The sequence below is a fragment of the Sturnira hondurensis genome, unplaced genomic scaffold (assembly GCF_014824575.4).
Source record: "Sturnira hondurensis isolate 20B ecotype Veracruz unplaced genomic scaffold, ASM1482457v3 Scaffold0004711, whole genome shotgun sequence".
Lineage (NCBI taxonomy): Eukaryota > Metazoa > Chordata > Mammalia > Chiroptera > Phyllostomidae > Sturnira > Sturnira hondurensis.
In genome coordinates, this window is record NW_028077342.1 from 1,908,405 (window position 1) to 1,921,761 (window position 13,357).

The 13,357-nt window shown below is 41.3% G+C and overlaps 1 protein-coding gene across 1 annotated transcript; it reads right to left on the bottom strand.

The window, feature by feature from the left end:
- Positions 1 to 8,571: 8,571 nt before the first annotated feature.
- Positions 8,572 to 12,988, bottom strand: LOC118986938 (probable G-protein coupled receptor 83). Its single transcript, XM_037045994.1, has 4 exons — positions 12,394 to 12,988; positions 11,670 to 11,795; positions 10,409 to 10,542; positions 8,572 to 10,021 (listed from the first exon to the last, which is right to left on the bottom strand). The coding sequence occupies exons 1-4, from the start codon at positions 12,817 to 12,819 to the stop codon at positions 9,370 to 9,372; spliced, it is 1,338 nt and encodes a 445-aa protein (XP_036901889.1). The 5' UTR covers positions 12,820 to 12,988; the 3' UTR covers positions 8,572 to 9,369.
- Between the last annotated feature and the right edge of the window lie 369 nt (positions 12,989 to 13,357).

Below are 13,357 nucleotides of genomic sequence, written 5' to 3' on the forward strand. Positions count from 1 at the left end.
TGATATAGTAACTGCTTGGTTAAGTTTAGCTGCCAAATTCCATATTATCTAACCAATTAGTATGGATGGATAAAAAAATCAATTAAGAGAAATACAGAGAAGGAAAAGATGAAAGTTTCAGGTGACCTCTCTAAATAATAACCCACATGATTACTCTTTGCATAAAATTATTAAGAATGAAACAAAAAAACTACACAAATTTCCTAACATGACTATTCTAAAATAAACAGCATAAATGCAAGTTTTCTAAAATGTGTTTTTCCTTTGTTTTCTGTTTGGCAATTTCTATCACTGCATCTATACAGAATTGTCTTTTGTTCAAAATAAAGCTAAATAAAAAAACTAGTAACTTTCTGGGTCAAAACCATTTAGCAAAGTTAGCAGTTAACAGCATAAAACTGGAGTTTGCAGATAAAAAAGTTGCAATTTTTGTGTGATTTTGCTAATGGCAAAATGTTCCAGACATTCTGAGTCTGTTCAAATTTGAAAATACTTTGTATTGACAGAACATGGTCAGTGTTTATTGCATTGTCATGCTTTCTTTTTGACTTAAGTCTTGAAGCTTATTTATATCCAGGTATGTTTTAACAAAAAGTTTATTGGCTTATTATAATAAATGTATGTACCTTTGATTTGCAACATAACTTTTTGATGGCATGTGACATTGTGTGACACTTATAGTGAGGCAATGCTTATATGTTTGCCTAGGAGGGGGCTCTTTTATAGGAGGTATTATCACGATGACCTTCAACCAAAGACAAGTCAGAAGCTTGGAAACTGGGAATTCAGGTAAGGTTTTAGTAAGGAGGGTTAGTCTTGGACCTTGATGATAGATATCTCAGTTATTATATATAACAGAATAGAACTGGAAGTCCTGGGAATAGGTTAGGGAGAAAGCTGGAAACTCTAGGATCTGAGGTTGGGAATTTGTTAACCCATGTTTATGCTTTTTAAATACATTATGTGTATCCCTCAGTTGTTCTGTCCTAGCACATGCAAAAAAAGCTAAAGTTTTCCAAAAGAGTTTAGTGTCAGAGTATAGGCCTTGCTGGTGTGGCTCAGTGGATTCAGTGCTTGCCTGTGAACCAAAGGGTTGCTGGTTCAATTCCGAGTCAGGGCACATGCCTGGGTTGGGGGTCAGGTCCACAGTGAGGGGGCACGAAAGAGGCAGCCACACATTGATGTTTCCCTTTCTTCCTCCCTTCCCCTCTGTCTAAAAATAAATCAATAAAATATTTAAATAAAAAAATCAAGGTTCAAACAAATAAAGTGTCAGACTATACAAAGGGCATAGAGCACTTGTGGGGCTCAAGGGTGATTTTTGCAGTGGTAATTCAAGCAAAAGATGCTTCAGGAATGGTAAGTTCAGGGAGTCAAAGTCTGGCCACTTGGTTAGCTACTCATCCCCATCTGGAAATTCTCCTACTGGATTTAAACTTTAGAATTCTTATATTTGGTTTTTATTGAGTGAGGCATCTTCCTTGCATAGAGACATTCTAGACTTTATCCTACCCATACTGGGAATCTGTTACTCTTCCCATTGATGTTCCAACATGCTTTTCTGGTTGCTAACCAGCAGGTAGAGATTTGACTCCCTAGTGTTGTTATGGGCAAGCTGTTTATCTGCTAACCAGCTTTTTTAAAGCAGAAATCAAGGAATTCGCTTCTATGTCATACCTCTACCCTCACCCACTCCCACTTCAATACCCACATCATTGGCACATAAAAAGTTTTCAATAGATGTTAATTTATGTAAAGTATGAGGACCAAGAAGAGTTTCTGGTGGCTAACAGCAGTCAAAAAAACAAAAAAGCCTAGCAGCCATTTCTGTACATGGGCCCATTATAGCAAACTGCACTTACAGAGAAACCTGTCTTCACTGAACTGCCTTCCTGCACTGCATTTCTGCCATCTGAGCGAGCCCTTATAAAGAATTTCCTGGAGTCTTATTCCCAACTGATAGGACTGAGACATCCCATCCAATCAGGGCTCCACAGCTCTGACCAATCAGAATGGCTGTACTCTGACCAGTCAAGACAATGCCTTTTGGACCATTCAAACTATGAGGATTTGGCATCCTTATTTGCATGAGGGTGATCAGGAACCAGGGGCAGGGACTTCTGTCCATACAGGCCAGCTCCCCTCTAGCTCCAAAGCACTTTCCTCATAAGATTAAAGACTGCTTTTTGCCCTGCTAGAACTGAAACATTGATGGCTCACATGACTAGAGTGATCACTGGACTAGTGTGGAATGTAGCGACCATGGTGGAACAGAGCAGAGCAGAGCTGAAGAGACGCCTTGCCCCAGGACCACCTCACAACCATGCTGTATCGATGTTTGCACTGAATAAGGTTTCCTTCTTCACCACACCCCCAATTGGGTATTCCTGTTGGTGTTGAATTTGTGCCAACAATAATCAGTTGACACTTATGATAGGTACTTTGGGTCATAAATACCCACTAACTTAAGCAATACCCCCACCCTCTGCCAACCAGATCCACTCATGTAAGAAGAGCTTGGAAGTGCTTTAAACAAATATTTTTATTTAGTGTGTGAATATATATATATATATATATATATATATATATATATATATATTCTAATCTACTCCCACTTCCCATATTCCCACCCACTACACTATGCCCTACCCTGTAGTCCCTCCCCAACCCAACCCATAAACCACAATCAAACATTAAATGAGGGTACAGAGGAATAAGGACTTTAGTAGAGCATATTTAAAGCACAGTAACAAGAAAACAAGTTAATGTAGGTATCCCTGTTGGAAACCCAAAGTAATGTCCATTCTCCTGTTGTAACATGGTGAAACTTCTCCATTCCCCTTTGTCAGGATGTCTCATCGAAATTTTTCAATATCTCTGAAGGCAGCTTTATTTACTGTGCCATTTAAAAACTGTTGCTGCAGCTTTGCACACAGAAACTGGGAAATTCACATTCTTCTTCCATGGGAGTCTTCAGTCCCACACAGCCACATGACAACTAGGTTTACACCATGTAGCTAGTGTGGAATATGAGTGCATTAAAACCTAGGATATTTCCATTATTCCACAGAGCTTGTAGACAAGGACAGAGCAGTGGGAAAGGCTGAAAAGCTGAAAGTCATTAAAGTATCAAGTTTATTTTCATCTCAGAGGGACCAGGAAGCACTGCTTAGGCAGATGCTGGAGTAGAAAGTAAACTTCACAAACTATCTTATAAAGTCTAATGGATCAATTTCTTTCTGTATGGGATATTTTATGTTTTATTTGATTTGCATTTAAAATTTTATTTTACTGAGGGATTTCTAAATACTAAACCTCACTACTTGAGTTCCAAGTTGCAAGTACAAAGTTTTTCACATATGTAACCTCTTGGTTAAAGCAACAATAAGGGTATTCACCATTTCCCAACTCTTTATCAAGGCTTTAAACCACCTCGAGAGCAGTGTTTTTCACTGGAAAAATCCTGTGGAGCCAGCTTGATCTGTATCTTCTGGATGTCTTCTCAGATCATGCCATAAAAATACTCAAACCAATGACAGCTTTATTTGTAGTAGGATCTAATGCCAAAAGAATAGCTAGATTTACTCCTTAATTGTAAATTCCACTACAACATTTCAACTAGTCTAGTTAACATATCTATGTACATAAATTTAAATGTGGGCACTTCCTTCAGAATCTGCATCTATTATATCAAGAAAATTACTTCAAGCGGAAATCGACAATTTTTCCTCAGTGCCCACCTTGGGCATCCAGATAAGGCTATTTCCTTCAGCATCAAGCTTTTCCTAGGAGATAAAAATGGTTCCTTTCCAAACTGCAGAACTATAGTTGACCCAGTGCTTTGCTGTTTTCAAAGTATATACCCATTCACCAGCATATTTGCAAATGAAATTTACAGTCTTATTCAGACCCCTTGACAGTCTTTAGTTTTTCAGTATGGGGGAAAACATTGACAAAAAACACGTTGAAAAATACCAAAAGATCTTACTTTGAGAATCACAAAGTCATCATCACATATACGACAGTTCTATTACTATTACAAGGGAAGGAAGTTTGAGCTAGACACAGAAAACTCTCTGAACAAGAGTTATCAGAATAAATAACTTCACCCCCACTCTCAAACTGTTCAGACTGGGTCCATCTCCTTTCCTTCCTCACGTGGCCCAAAGGAAAACAATGTCCATCAATGAGGCTCTGTCTCATAGTCTAGAGATGTCAACAGCCTTCAGCAATGGCAAAGTAGGAAGTGGGTGGTCCAAATTTGTAATTATGATTGTAGATAGTCACTTGCTGATATTAAGGCATGCACCTCCCCTGTAGCAAAACTAACATTCAAGTTTTAAAAATCCATCACAAGGTAGGCAAATGAATTTTAGCCTTCTGTTCTTCCTAAGAAGGGTCTGAGTCCACAGATGTCAATGTCTGTGAATTCCCAATTACTATATAAAATTACAACTTAGGCATTTATTCTCTTTTCTGGCATGGATCAGCAAGATTCTTTTATCATAAGGGTTTCTTGCAGCTATGTGTGTTTTGTGTGTGTGTGCCTGTGTATATGTGTATGTTCTGTGTACATTTTATAATTTATCTGCATGAATTGTTTATGCTCATGTATATTCAAGTTCCTACTCCTTTAAGGGTTTGTTTTTGTGTTTTAACCATAAAGTAAAGTATATTTTCTTTAGAATAATAAATATCCAATTGGTATTTGTTAGTAGGACACTTATCATGTTATAAGGCCAGATACATGAGTGCTGCACAGATTTTAATAACTTAGGATCAGCAACCACAACAATGTACAAAATATTCATGTAATCACCCAGAGAAATGGTGAAGTTATTGAAATGATCAGAGTCCATTTATTCAAACAGATAATTGACTGAATGACTAAAACTTGAAAATTTAGATTTAAAATATGCATTATTAAAATGCAATTTGTGTACATTTGTGTGTGTTTACATGTATGTGTGCTTATATGTGGGAGTACATGTGTGTTCACACATGTGTGCAAGGTGTATAAATATGTATGTTTGTGTATATGTGTGAATGCATGCATATGTATGAGTGAGTGTGTATAGACAGCATACAAAGATAATAAGAGGGGAAAGAATCCTCAGTGAAAGAGGTCTTCAGTTCAGAACACCTAAGAGTGAAACTACATTACACATACACAAGTAATTAACCTGTAAAATTGATTACCAGCATTCCAGATGTATGTGTCAGGGGATAAATTCCTCTAGTCCAACCTATCCCAGTGAGTTGGGACATTGGATTAGCTGTATGTAGATCTTAATCTCATCAAAGCATTTCTTTAAATGTTCCAGATTGGACCAAGATACAGCTACATGACATTGGACAAAGGCTGGTATGTGCATTTGGATGTGTAAAAGGGGAGAATTGGGCAATTTCTCCCATCCACCATTGCTGTTATTCTTTGTCCAACTATACATTTCAAAAGTGGTGTCATTCTGATAAGAAGATGACACTGCTAACACACTATCATTAGGTAATATACTTTAAACTGTTTCTCCAGAAGTGAAAATGAAATTTTCAGGGCTACTCAAAGAACAGTTCTGTTGGGTCTTTCAGATGGCTGATAACCCATGTTCAGAAAAAGGCTGGCCGGGGTGAGTGGTGCAGTCTGTAAACAGACACACATAAGGTTTTGAAACCACAATCCCATAGTTCTTTAGCACCATGCTCAAACCCACAAAGCTAAATGGCTGCACATGGGTTAGAGCCTAAGACCTAGTGCTCATTAGCACCATATTCCAACCGAATAAGCCCCCCTTGTCATAAACTACTTACATTGGTAGCACCCCCAGACTTAGCTGGATGTTGAGTTCAGATTTGTTGCTGCTGAAGAAAAATCTAAGCAAACCCCAGAAAAACTCAAACTACTGAGAGGCCCAATTCTTCAAGCATCCTGTCCATCACCAAGCTGATGTGTAGGTAAATTCAAGGCAGCAGCAAACATTGAAGCTGGATCATCTGTCACACATGAAACATTTCAGATTTCCAGCCTTACTGGGGGGAAGTTTAACTGTTTGGAGGATAAAGGTGGGAATAGGGAGGTGTTTTCCTGGGAATGAGAGAACACTAGGTGAACATACAATAGCACAATAGTCATTTAAATTACAACGACACTCTTTTATCTGAATTTCTCTTAAGTCTAAGCAGGTAAAGAAGCATATTAGAGCAAGGTATAATTCCTCCATGAAGCACTGGCTACCACAGGGCAATTTCACTCTGACCTCCTCATGTGGAGGCAGACCCTTAGACAGTCAGCTTGATTGCCCTGGGATTTATCCATCCTGCCAAAAGGAGAATGAGAAATACAATTCTGTCCTTAGAAGAATGAGGGTTTACATAAGGAGGGAGAAAAAGATACCAGCAGAGCTCACAAAGACTACTAATTTCAAAAACAGCTGAAGCTGAAAGGTGGATGTGAAATTTACAATGATGACACTAGCAGATGTGGTCATCTGCTTAATCTAGGACTTCTCTAAATATTTAGTCATGTACTTGTGTGGATATATTTCATTTGTTGTGTCTTCTTTTTTGTAGTATTTTTGGTTTTTGTTTTGTTTTGATGGTGAGGGTAGAAAGGAAGAGGAGATCAAAGATTGATCCATGACAGTGAAAATAGAATGAAACAGATAAAACTACACCTCTTTACCCTCGAATTGTTCTTCATCTGAAAAGAGAAAAGGGATTTTGCAAGTATGGAAAGTTTCCATAGATAGCTGGAGTTCTGACTTCAAAAAGTCTAATTTTTGCTGTCACCAGGTAGGATGACTAACCAGAAGCTGAACTCCAGTTAATCTGCTTCATGCCCCAGGCTTGCCCTTTTCCAGAGGAAACTTAAGGATTCAAAAAACTTTGAATAATATGTGCTTGGTAAAAGAGAATGATTAAGATGAAGAGAAGAAAGTGAAGATGATTGAGGAGAAAGAGATGGAAGCAGAAGCACACATACACTCTAAAGAGATGATGATAGCTTGTTCTCAAAACTGCTAAAGCCAATGGGTTTTGGGCAGTCACTATGAAGTTCACAGCCAATGCAGCAGTGAAAGTCTGAAGTCAATTAGCTGGTCCTGGAACTTCTAAGAATTTCCAGGGTTATCCTGCAGTTATAAGTTTGTTGTTATTTTTAAAATTTTAAGTTATTTTGATTCTTTGGGGTGGAACGATGGGAATGAGAAGGGAAATGAGCAATAGCTAAAATGCTGGAGGATAGAAAGGATTTTTAAAAACAGCATGAGTGGCTAGAGAAGAAAACTTCCTACTGGGCACAATTCCTCCAAAGTAAACTAGGTCACATTCTTCAGTGCCACTGAATGGTACTCACTCCCCAACAGACACAGAGGCTATGGCCTAAGTCTGGACCATTTCCTCTATGACCCTACGGTGAGCCATCCTATTCCCCAGGAAGGCACAATGGGCACCCACCTTATGATAGTTCAAATTAAATGATAAAGAAGTGTAAAGGAGAAAAATGTAATCAGAGATCACCATTCACTCTGACTAGTACACATCCCACACAAACACCTATGGAGCAGGGTAGGGACTGCAAAGTTTAAATCCAGGGGTTGCATCTTCCCAGATCCCCAGGTTTCCATAATTTTGAAGAGAAGATAAGAGAGAAATATGGGAGGGAATTGAGGAATAATAACTAAAATTCAATGAGAAAGCAGTAATTTAAACTTTGCATCAGAGTTCAAAGAACTGAACAGTAAACAGATAGATAGTGGAGGAGGAATGAAGAAAGAAGAATTGGAGGAGTAGTGCTGAAGAAGGAAGAGACTCAGGAGGAATGCGGAAGCTGGAGAAGGAAGAGGAGGGATAATGAGCAAGGGGAAGAGAAAAGGAAAGAATTAAAGGAAGGGAAAAGGAGTGAAGAGGGGAGAAGACAAGATGAACAGAAGCAGAGGAAGGAGGGATGGAAGGGAACAAAGGAGATATTGAAAGAGGGTGGGAGGGAGGAAAGAATTTGTAGGAGGAAGAAGAGAAAGATGGAACAGAGAAAGTTGAGGAGAAGGTGCCTGAGAAAGGCAATAGAGGGGAGGAGGGGAAAAGTGAAGATAAAAAGGGAAAACAAGGGTATGAGTAAGGAAATAAAGAGAAGGAGAAAAGAAAACTCACCCTCATCTTGGCATCTTCCTGACACACACAAGCTATACCCTTCAAAGAGCCTTAATAATATTGTCTCCACGTGAAAGGCAATGGCAGATAGTTACTTCCTCATCTCTCTTGAGTTGAGATCCTCATAGGCTAGAAAGATGAAAATGAATCAACAGTGAACACATTACACTTTTTTCTTTTTCCAGGAAAAAAAAAAGACAAGACTAGACAGTACAAGCTTACATGAGACAAAGTATGATGTTAAATTTAGGGTCAAAAAACTGGGAAAATTGGCCCTGGCTTGTGTGGCTCAGTGGATTGAGTGCCAACCTGTGAACCAAAGGGTCACCAGTTAGATTCCCAGTCAGGGCACATGCTTGGGTTGTAGGCCATGTCCCCAGCTGGGGGCATGTGAGAGGCAACCACACATTGATGCCTCTCTCCTTCCCTTTCTCCCTCCCTTGCCCTCTCTAAAAATAAATAAATAAATGCGTCTTAAAAAGAACTGGGAGAATTGTTTGGATTTTGCAGTACTAACTTGAGCACTTAAATTGTCACTGAATTTAAAGGAAAGTTATCATCAAATTATTGTATTTGCAATCTGGAGAAATAACCCAGGTAATGTGGAGTGAGCCATTTAACTGCCTTGTTTTTTTCTGTAAGATTTCTCATTCTCATTCTGCCATAAGGAGATAAGATTACTTGCATTTATAGGGAGCTCTAAGTTCCCAGAGAACCCAATTAAATTTCAGGAACTATACATTTCTCTTGTCATTTCTCTGGAAATATTTTGGACATGATATAGACATTGACCTCTTATCCATCTAAATAAAATATGAATAAGATTCTCTGGGGACTCATGCAGCTCCTGAGATAATGTCTAAGATGTTAGAAGAAAAGTGCCATGGCCAGGTGGGCACACAAAGAATGGAGAAGGGAACACTCCAGAATCAGAGATGAAATTCAGGAGATCCCAAGTCAGAGTTATGTAAAAACATCTCTAATGAGCCTGGGTATCGAATATTTACTCACTGTTAGAAGGAAGACTTAGGAAGGAAACAGGAGAAAAGACAGAAGAAAATGAAACAGCAAGTGAGACACATGGTTCCTCACATGGCCCCCACCCCTGAAGTTCCAACCCTTTCCTCCACTCCCCCTGCCATGAAAAATGAATGAAACTTAGTTATTTTGGTACCACCCTATCTGAGTTTTTGAGGATGGATAATCTATCGCGGTCTGGGCAGCTTAAACTCTAGGCACTGGTGGGTAGAGAAAGGAGGTTTCCACCTCTGGGGATGGAGGGGGACTGGGTAGCTCATCGAAATCTTTGAATCGTGGGAATTTGGGAACTCCAGGATTGGGGTCCACCCAGGCAGGGCAGTGAGTGGGTGGGAGAGATCTCAGTTGGCGATGCTCCCCTCTCAGGCGGCTGATTCCATCTAGCAGCATCTTCTGGATTTCCATGATGACCTTCTGAACTTCAATATGGAAGCTATCACTGAGCCAGCAATAGATGTAAGGATTGTAGCATGAACTGCTAATTGCTAGCCAGTGGAGGAAGTAGTAGAGACCATTGTGGCTTGAAATGGATTCACTGGAAAGCAGCACCAGATAGAGGTTGAGGGGAAGCCAGCAGATAGTGTAGACAAGCACCACTATCATCAGCATCTTCAGGCTCTGCTTCTTCTTCCCACGCTGGCAGATATAGGTGTGGATGTTGATGTCATCAACAGCATTATGGATCCACAGCTTCTTGGCCACATGACCATAGACAACCATCAGCACCATCAATGGTAAAATGAAGAAGAGCAAAAAGGTGCTTAGGTCAAGGTATTTCCACGTGGATTTTGAAGTATATGAGAAACTGGGAAGGCAGACATTTTCTTCAGTTATGTTTCTAGGTTATAAGAGAGACAGAGAAAGAGAAACATTAAATTAATTTTCCTTTTCCCTATGCCTCACAACCAGGTGTTATATGGCAGACAGGCCATAAAAGGAAGAGAATATTTGCTATTTATACCTGTGCTAGGACTAAAGACTAGAGTTATAAGTCAGAGAGCTTTAGGGTTCACTGACCCCCAAATAGAAAGTGATATGCCTAACAACCCCTTGACACAAGACCTCTTGGGTACTCTTAATAAATTCCAGCTAAGAGAAATGTATTTGTGTACCCATGTTTTGAAATGTGCGATTTCAGCCCCTATTCCATTCCCCTTATTCCATGAGGATTCCAAGGTCACGGGTTACTGCAATCCAGAAACTGGCCATCCTGTGTTCCTCTTACCCATTCTCCACTTGATAACGCTTTTGGTAAATGGCATGTGGCAAAGCAGCACAGGTGCTCACAATCCAGATGAGAATGATGCAAACATTGCCTTGCATTGGAGTAATTCGGGACTTCAGGGGATATAGCATCACCTAAAAGAAAAGACCCCAGCCCAATTCAAAAATTTAAATTAAGATTACTTACTAGTCATTCTTCAACTGAGATTCTTTTGCAAAAGTGCAAAAGCTTGGTAGGTGGGTGAGCAATGTGCTTTGGGTACTAGTTCTGTTGACAAATCAGTGACATTTTGTTTCATGAAAGAGCAAAATTAGTTAGTGTAGAGAGGAACATTTCAATTGGAAGATAGGAATCTAAGTGGACTGATTTCAAAGTTTCTGTCTCCAAGTTGGGAGTTCAGTGGAGAAGAGGGATGGATATCCAAGCGTAACTTATTTTTTCTTTATCATATACTGATGGTGAGCACTCCACATTCCTCCATCTTTTCTCCCACTTGGTTTCCTTTATGCCCCTTTCTTTTACTCCTCCATCCGTTCCCATCTTGCTCTCTCTATGGTCAGTCTTTCCTCTGTCCCTTCCTCTCCCTTCCTTCCTTTCCACTAGGCCATCTCCCATCTTCCTTCATCTCGTATCACCTAGATTTCTCCATGCCCCCTCCATCCCCTTCAATCTCCCTCTATGTTCCTCCCACCTCACTTGTTTCCTGGCTCCCTCCCAACTGATTAACAATGTAGTCCCTCCCAGCTACTCACCCTAGCACCACCTTCTTCCTTTTAAGGCACTTCTATCCCTCCTCCCAACTCCTTCCTCAGTCTTCAATTTCTTTCTGCTACATTTGCTCTGTTTTCACTCACAGGCTGCAAGCCCACCTCCCAGACTCAACCCACCATGAGCCCTGAAGCCACACCCTCCTCTGACTCATCTTTTTTTCTGTTTTCCCCCCTTAGCTCATTCTGCAATGCAGCAAATAAAAAATGTTTTACAAAGAAGGACACTTTTTTTAATCTTTTGCTTATTGTCACACCTCTGTTTCCATAGCAACAAATCAAAGATGATGTTCTTATTACATAAGATTTGATACGGTTAAAATCTGTAACTCACATTTTGGAATCCTCCTAAATTAGGCAAAATTTTATTCATATAGATTGCCTTAAGGAACTCAAAGAACATTTTAAATTATTTGTGTTGTCAGCTGCTTCCATCCACCTAGAAGAGAAACCTAACCCTTTATAAGACCCAATGAGCCCTGGGAAACACATACCCGATGTCGATCCAGGGAAATAGCAGCCATGGTCAACACAGTTACATAGGCACAAGAGTACTGAGCAAAACGACTGAGGTGGCATGTCATCTTCCCAAATACCAAGGAATTACACAGATAGCGCACCTGTGGGAGAAAGGACATAGTGAGGCACAAGAACTCAGTCCTGGGTACTCCTCTCTTATAAGCTCAAAAACACTAGAAGAGAAACCTCATTGCCTCATCAAGCTTCTGGCATTATTATCTGAGGAAGCAAATATTTTCACACTGCAGCTTTCATGCCCTTTCCATCCCACCCCCCACAGAAACAGCCCAGATATAAGACACAGATCCCAAATCACAAAAATTGCTAACCACCTTCTGCTCCAAGCACTGCATTTGAAAGATGAGAAAACTGAGACTAGGTGTTTGTGACAAAGCTCACCAGAAACAGGTTCCCCACCCACCCCCACTGCTTCCTTGAGCCACCTAAATCTCTCAGCCTCTGCTAAGGCAGGGGATTAATTCAGCAACGCAATTATAATCATGCCTCTAGCTCCCCACCCCCCAAGTTCCAAACCATTTACATCGTCTGTCAGCCATTCCTGTATCTACGCACTTTCCGAGTCAACCCTACCAGCTTTAGCGCTCCTTCCCACCATACAGCTCTCTGTTGCAAGTGCAAAGTTGTGTTTCTGCTCTCATGGCCCAAGCCCCAGGTTGCCCTCCTCAACATCCAGCTTACCATGGTGAAGGGAGAGCTGAGAAAAGCCAGCATCATGTTGGTCACGGAGATGTTGACGACAAAGAGACCGGTGGCAGTGTGCATCTTCTTGTACTTCATAATCACATGGTTTAAGACCCAATTGCCTAGTATGGCAGCAAATACCACTATGGTGTACCCTATTACTAGCCAGAACTGTACCGGCTCATCCTGGGACACCATCTCTGAAGCCATGGGACCTGACGTGTCAGCCAGGTTGCCCATGTTTGAGATATGGTCAGGTAGCTTATGGATCATGGAAAGCACATTATCGCGGCCTGAGCTACCAACTGCAGCTGCAGCATTAGAAATAGCCTGCAGCACCTGGGAGGTGGTGGATGTGATCAGATCATCAAACCCACTCGGCACACTCAGAGCTTCGGGGGTCAGCTCGTCCCCATAGCTCATGGTGCTGGGGTTCGGGAAAGCCCCTTGGGGCGATTCGGTGGTTGGGGCCTCCAGCTTGACGCCCTTGAAAAACCTCAAAATCCTTAAGCTACTGGATCAGGGAGAGCCGAGGAAGAGGAGGGGGAGATCTCCACAGAGCTCTGGGCGAATGCTGCTCAGAGTTCTGCAGCTGCGGGTGGGGGTGGGTGGGGGTGGGTGGGGGTGGGTGGGAAGATAGCGCAAAGGGGACAGGCAAGAAGGAAAGCAAAAAGATAACCGCTGGACCGGCTAAGAGTGGGCAAGTGCGCAGAGTTGAGCTGAGCTGGGCAGTCGAGCGATGGGCTGGCGAATGCGGCTGGCTCCAAATGTTCCGCAGCTTGGGGTGCGCAGGCAGTATAGGTTCCGAATTCCGGACAGTAGCTCCAGGCGCCCCACCCCCCCACCCCCCGCCCAACACCGTTTCTCCTTCTCGCAGTTCGGAGTCGTTCTGGCTTAATTTCTGTCGCTTTGAAGCAGTCGGTGAATCAGTCTGTCTAAGGCCGGCAGGAGCTGTGCTCTG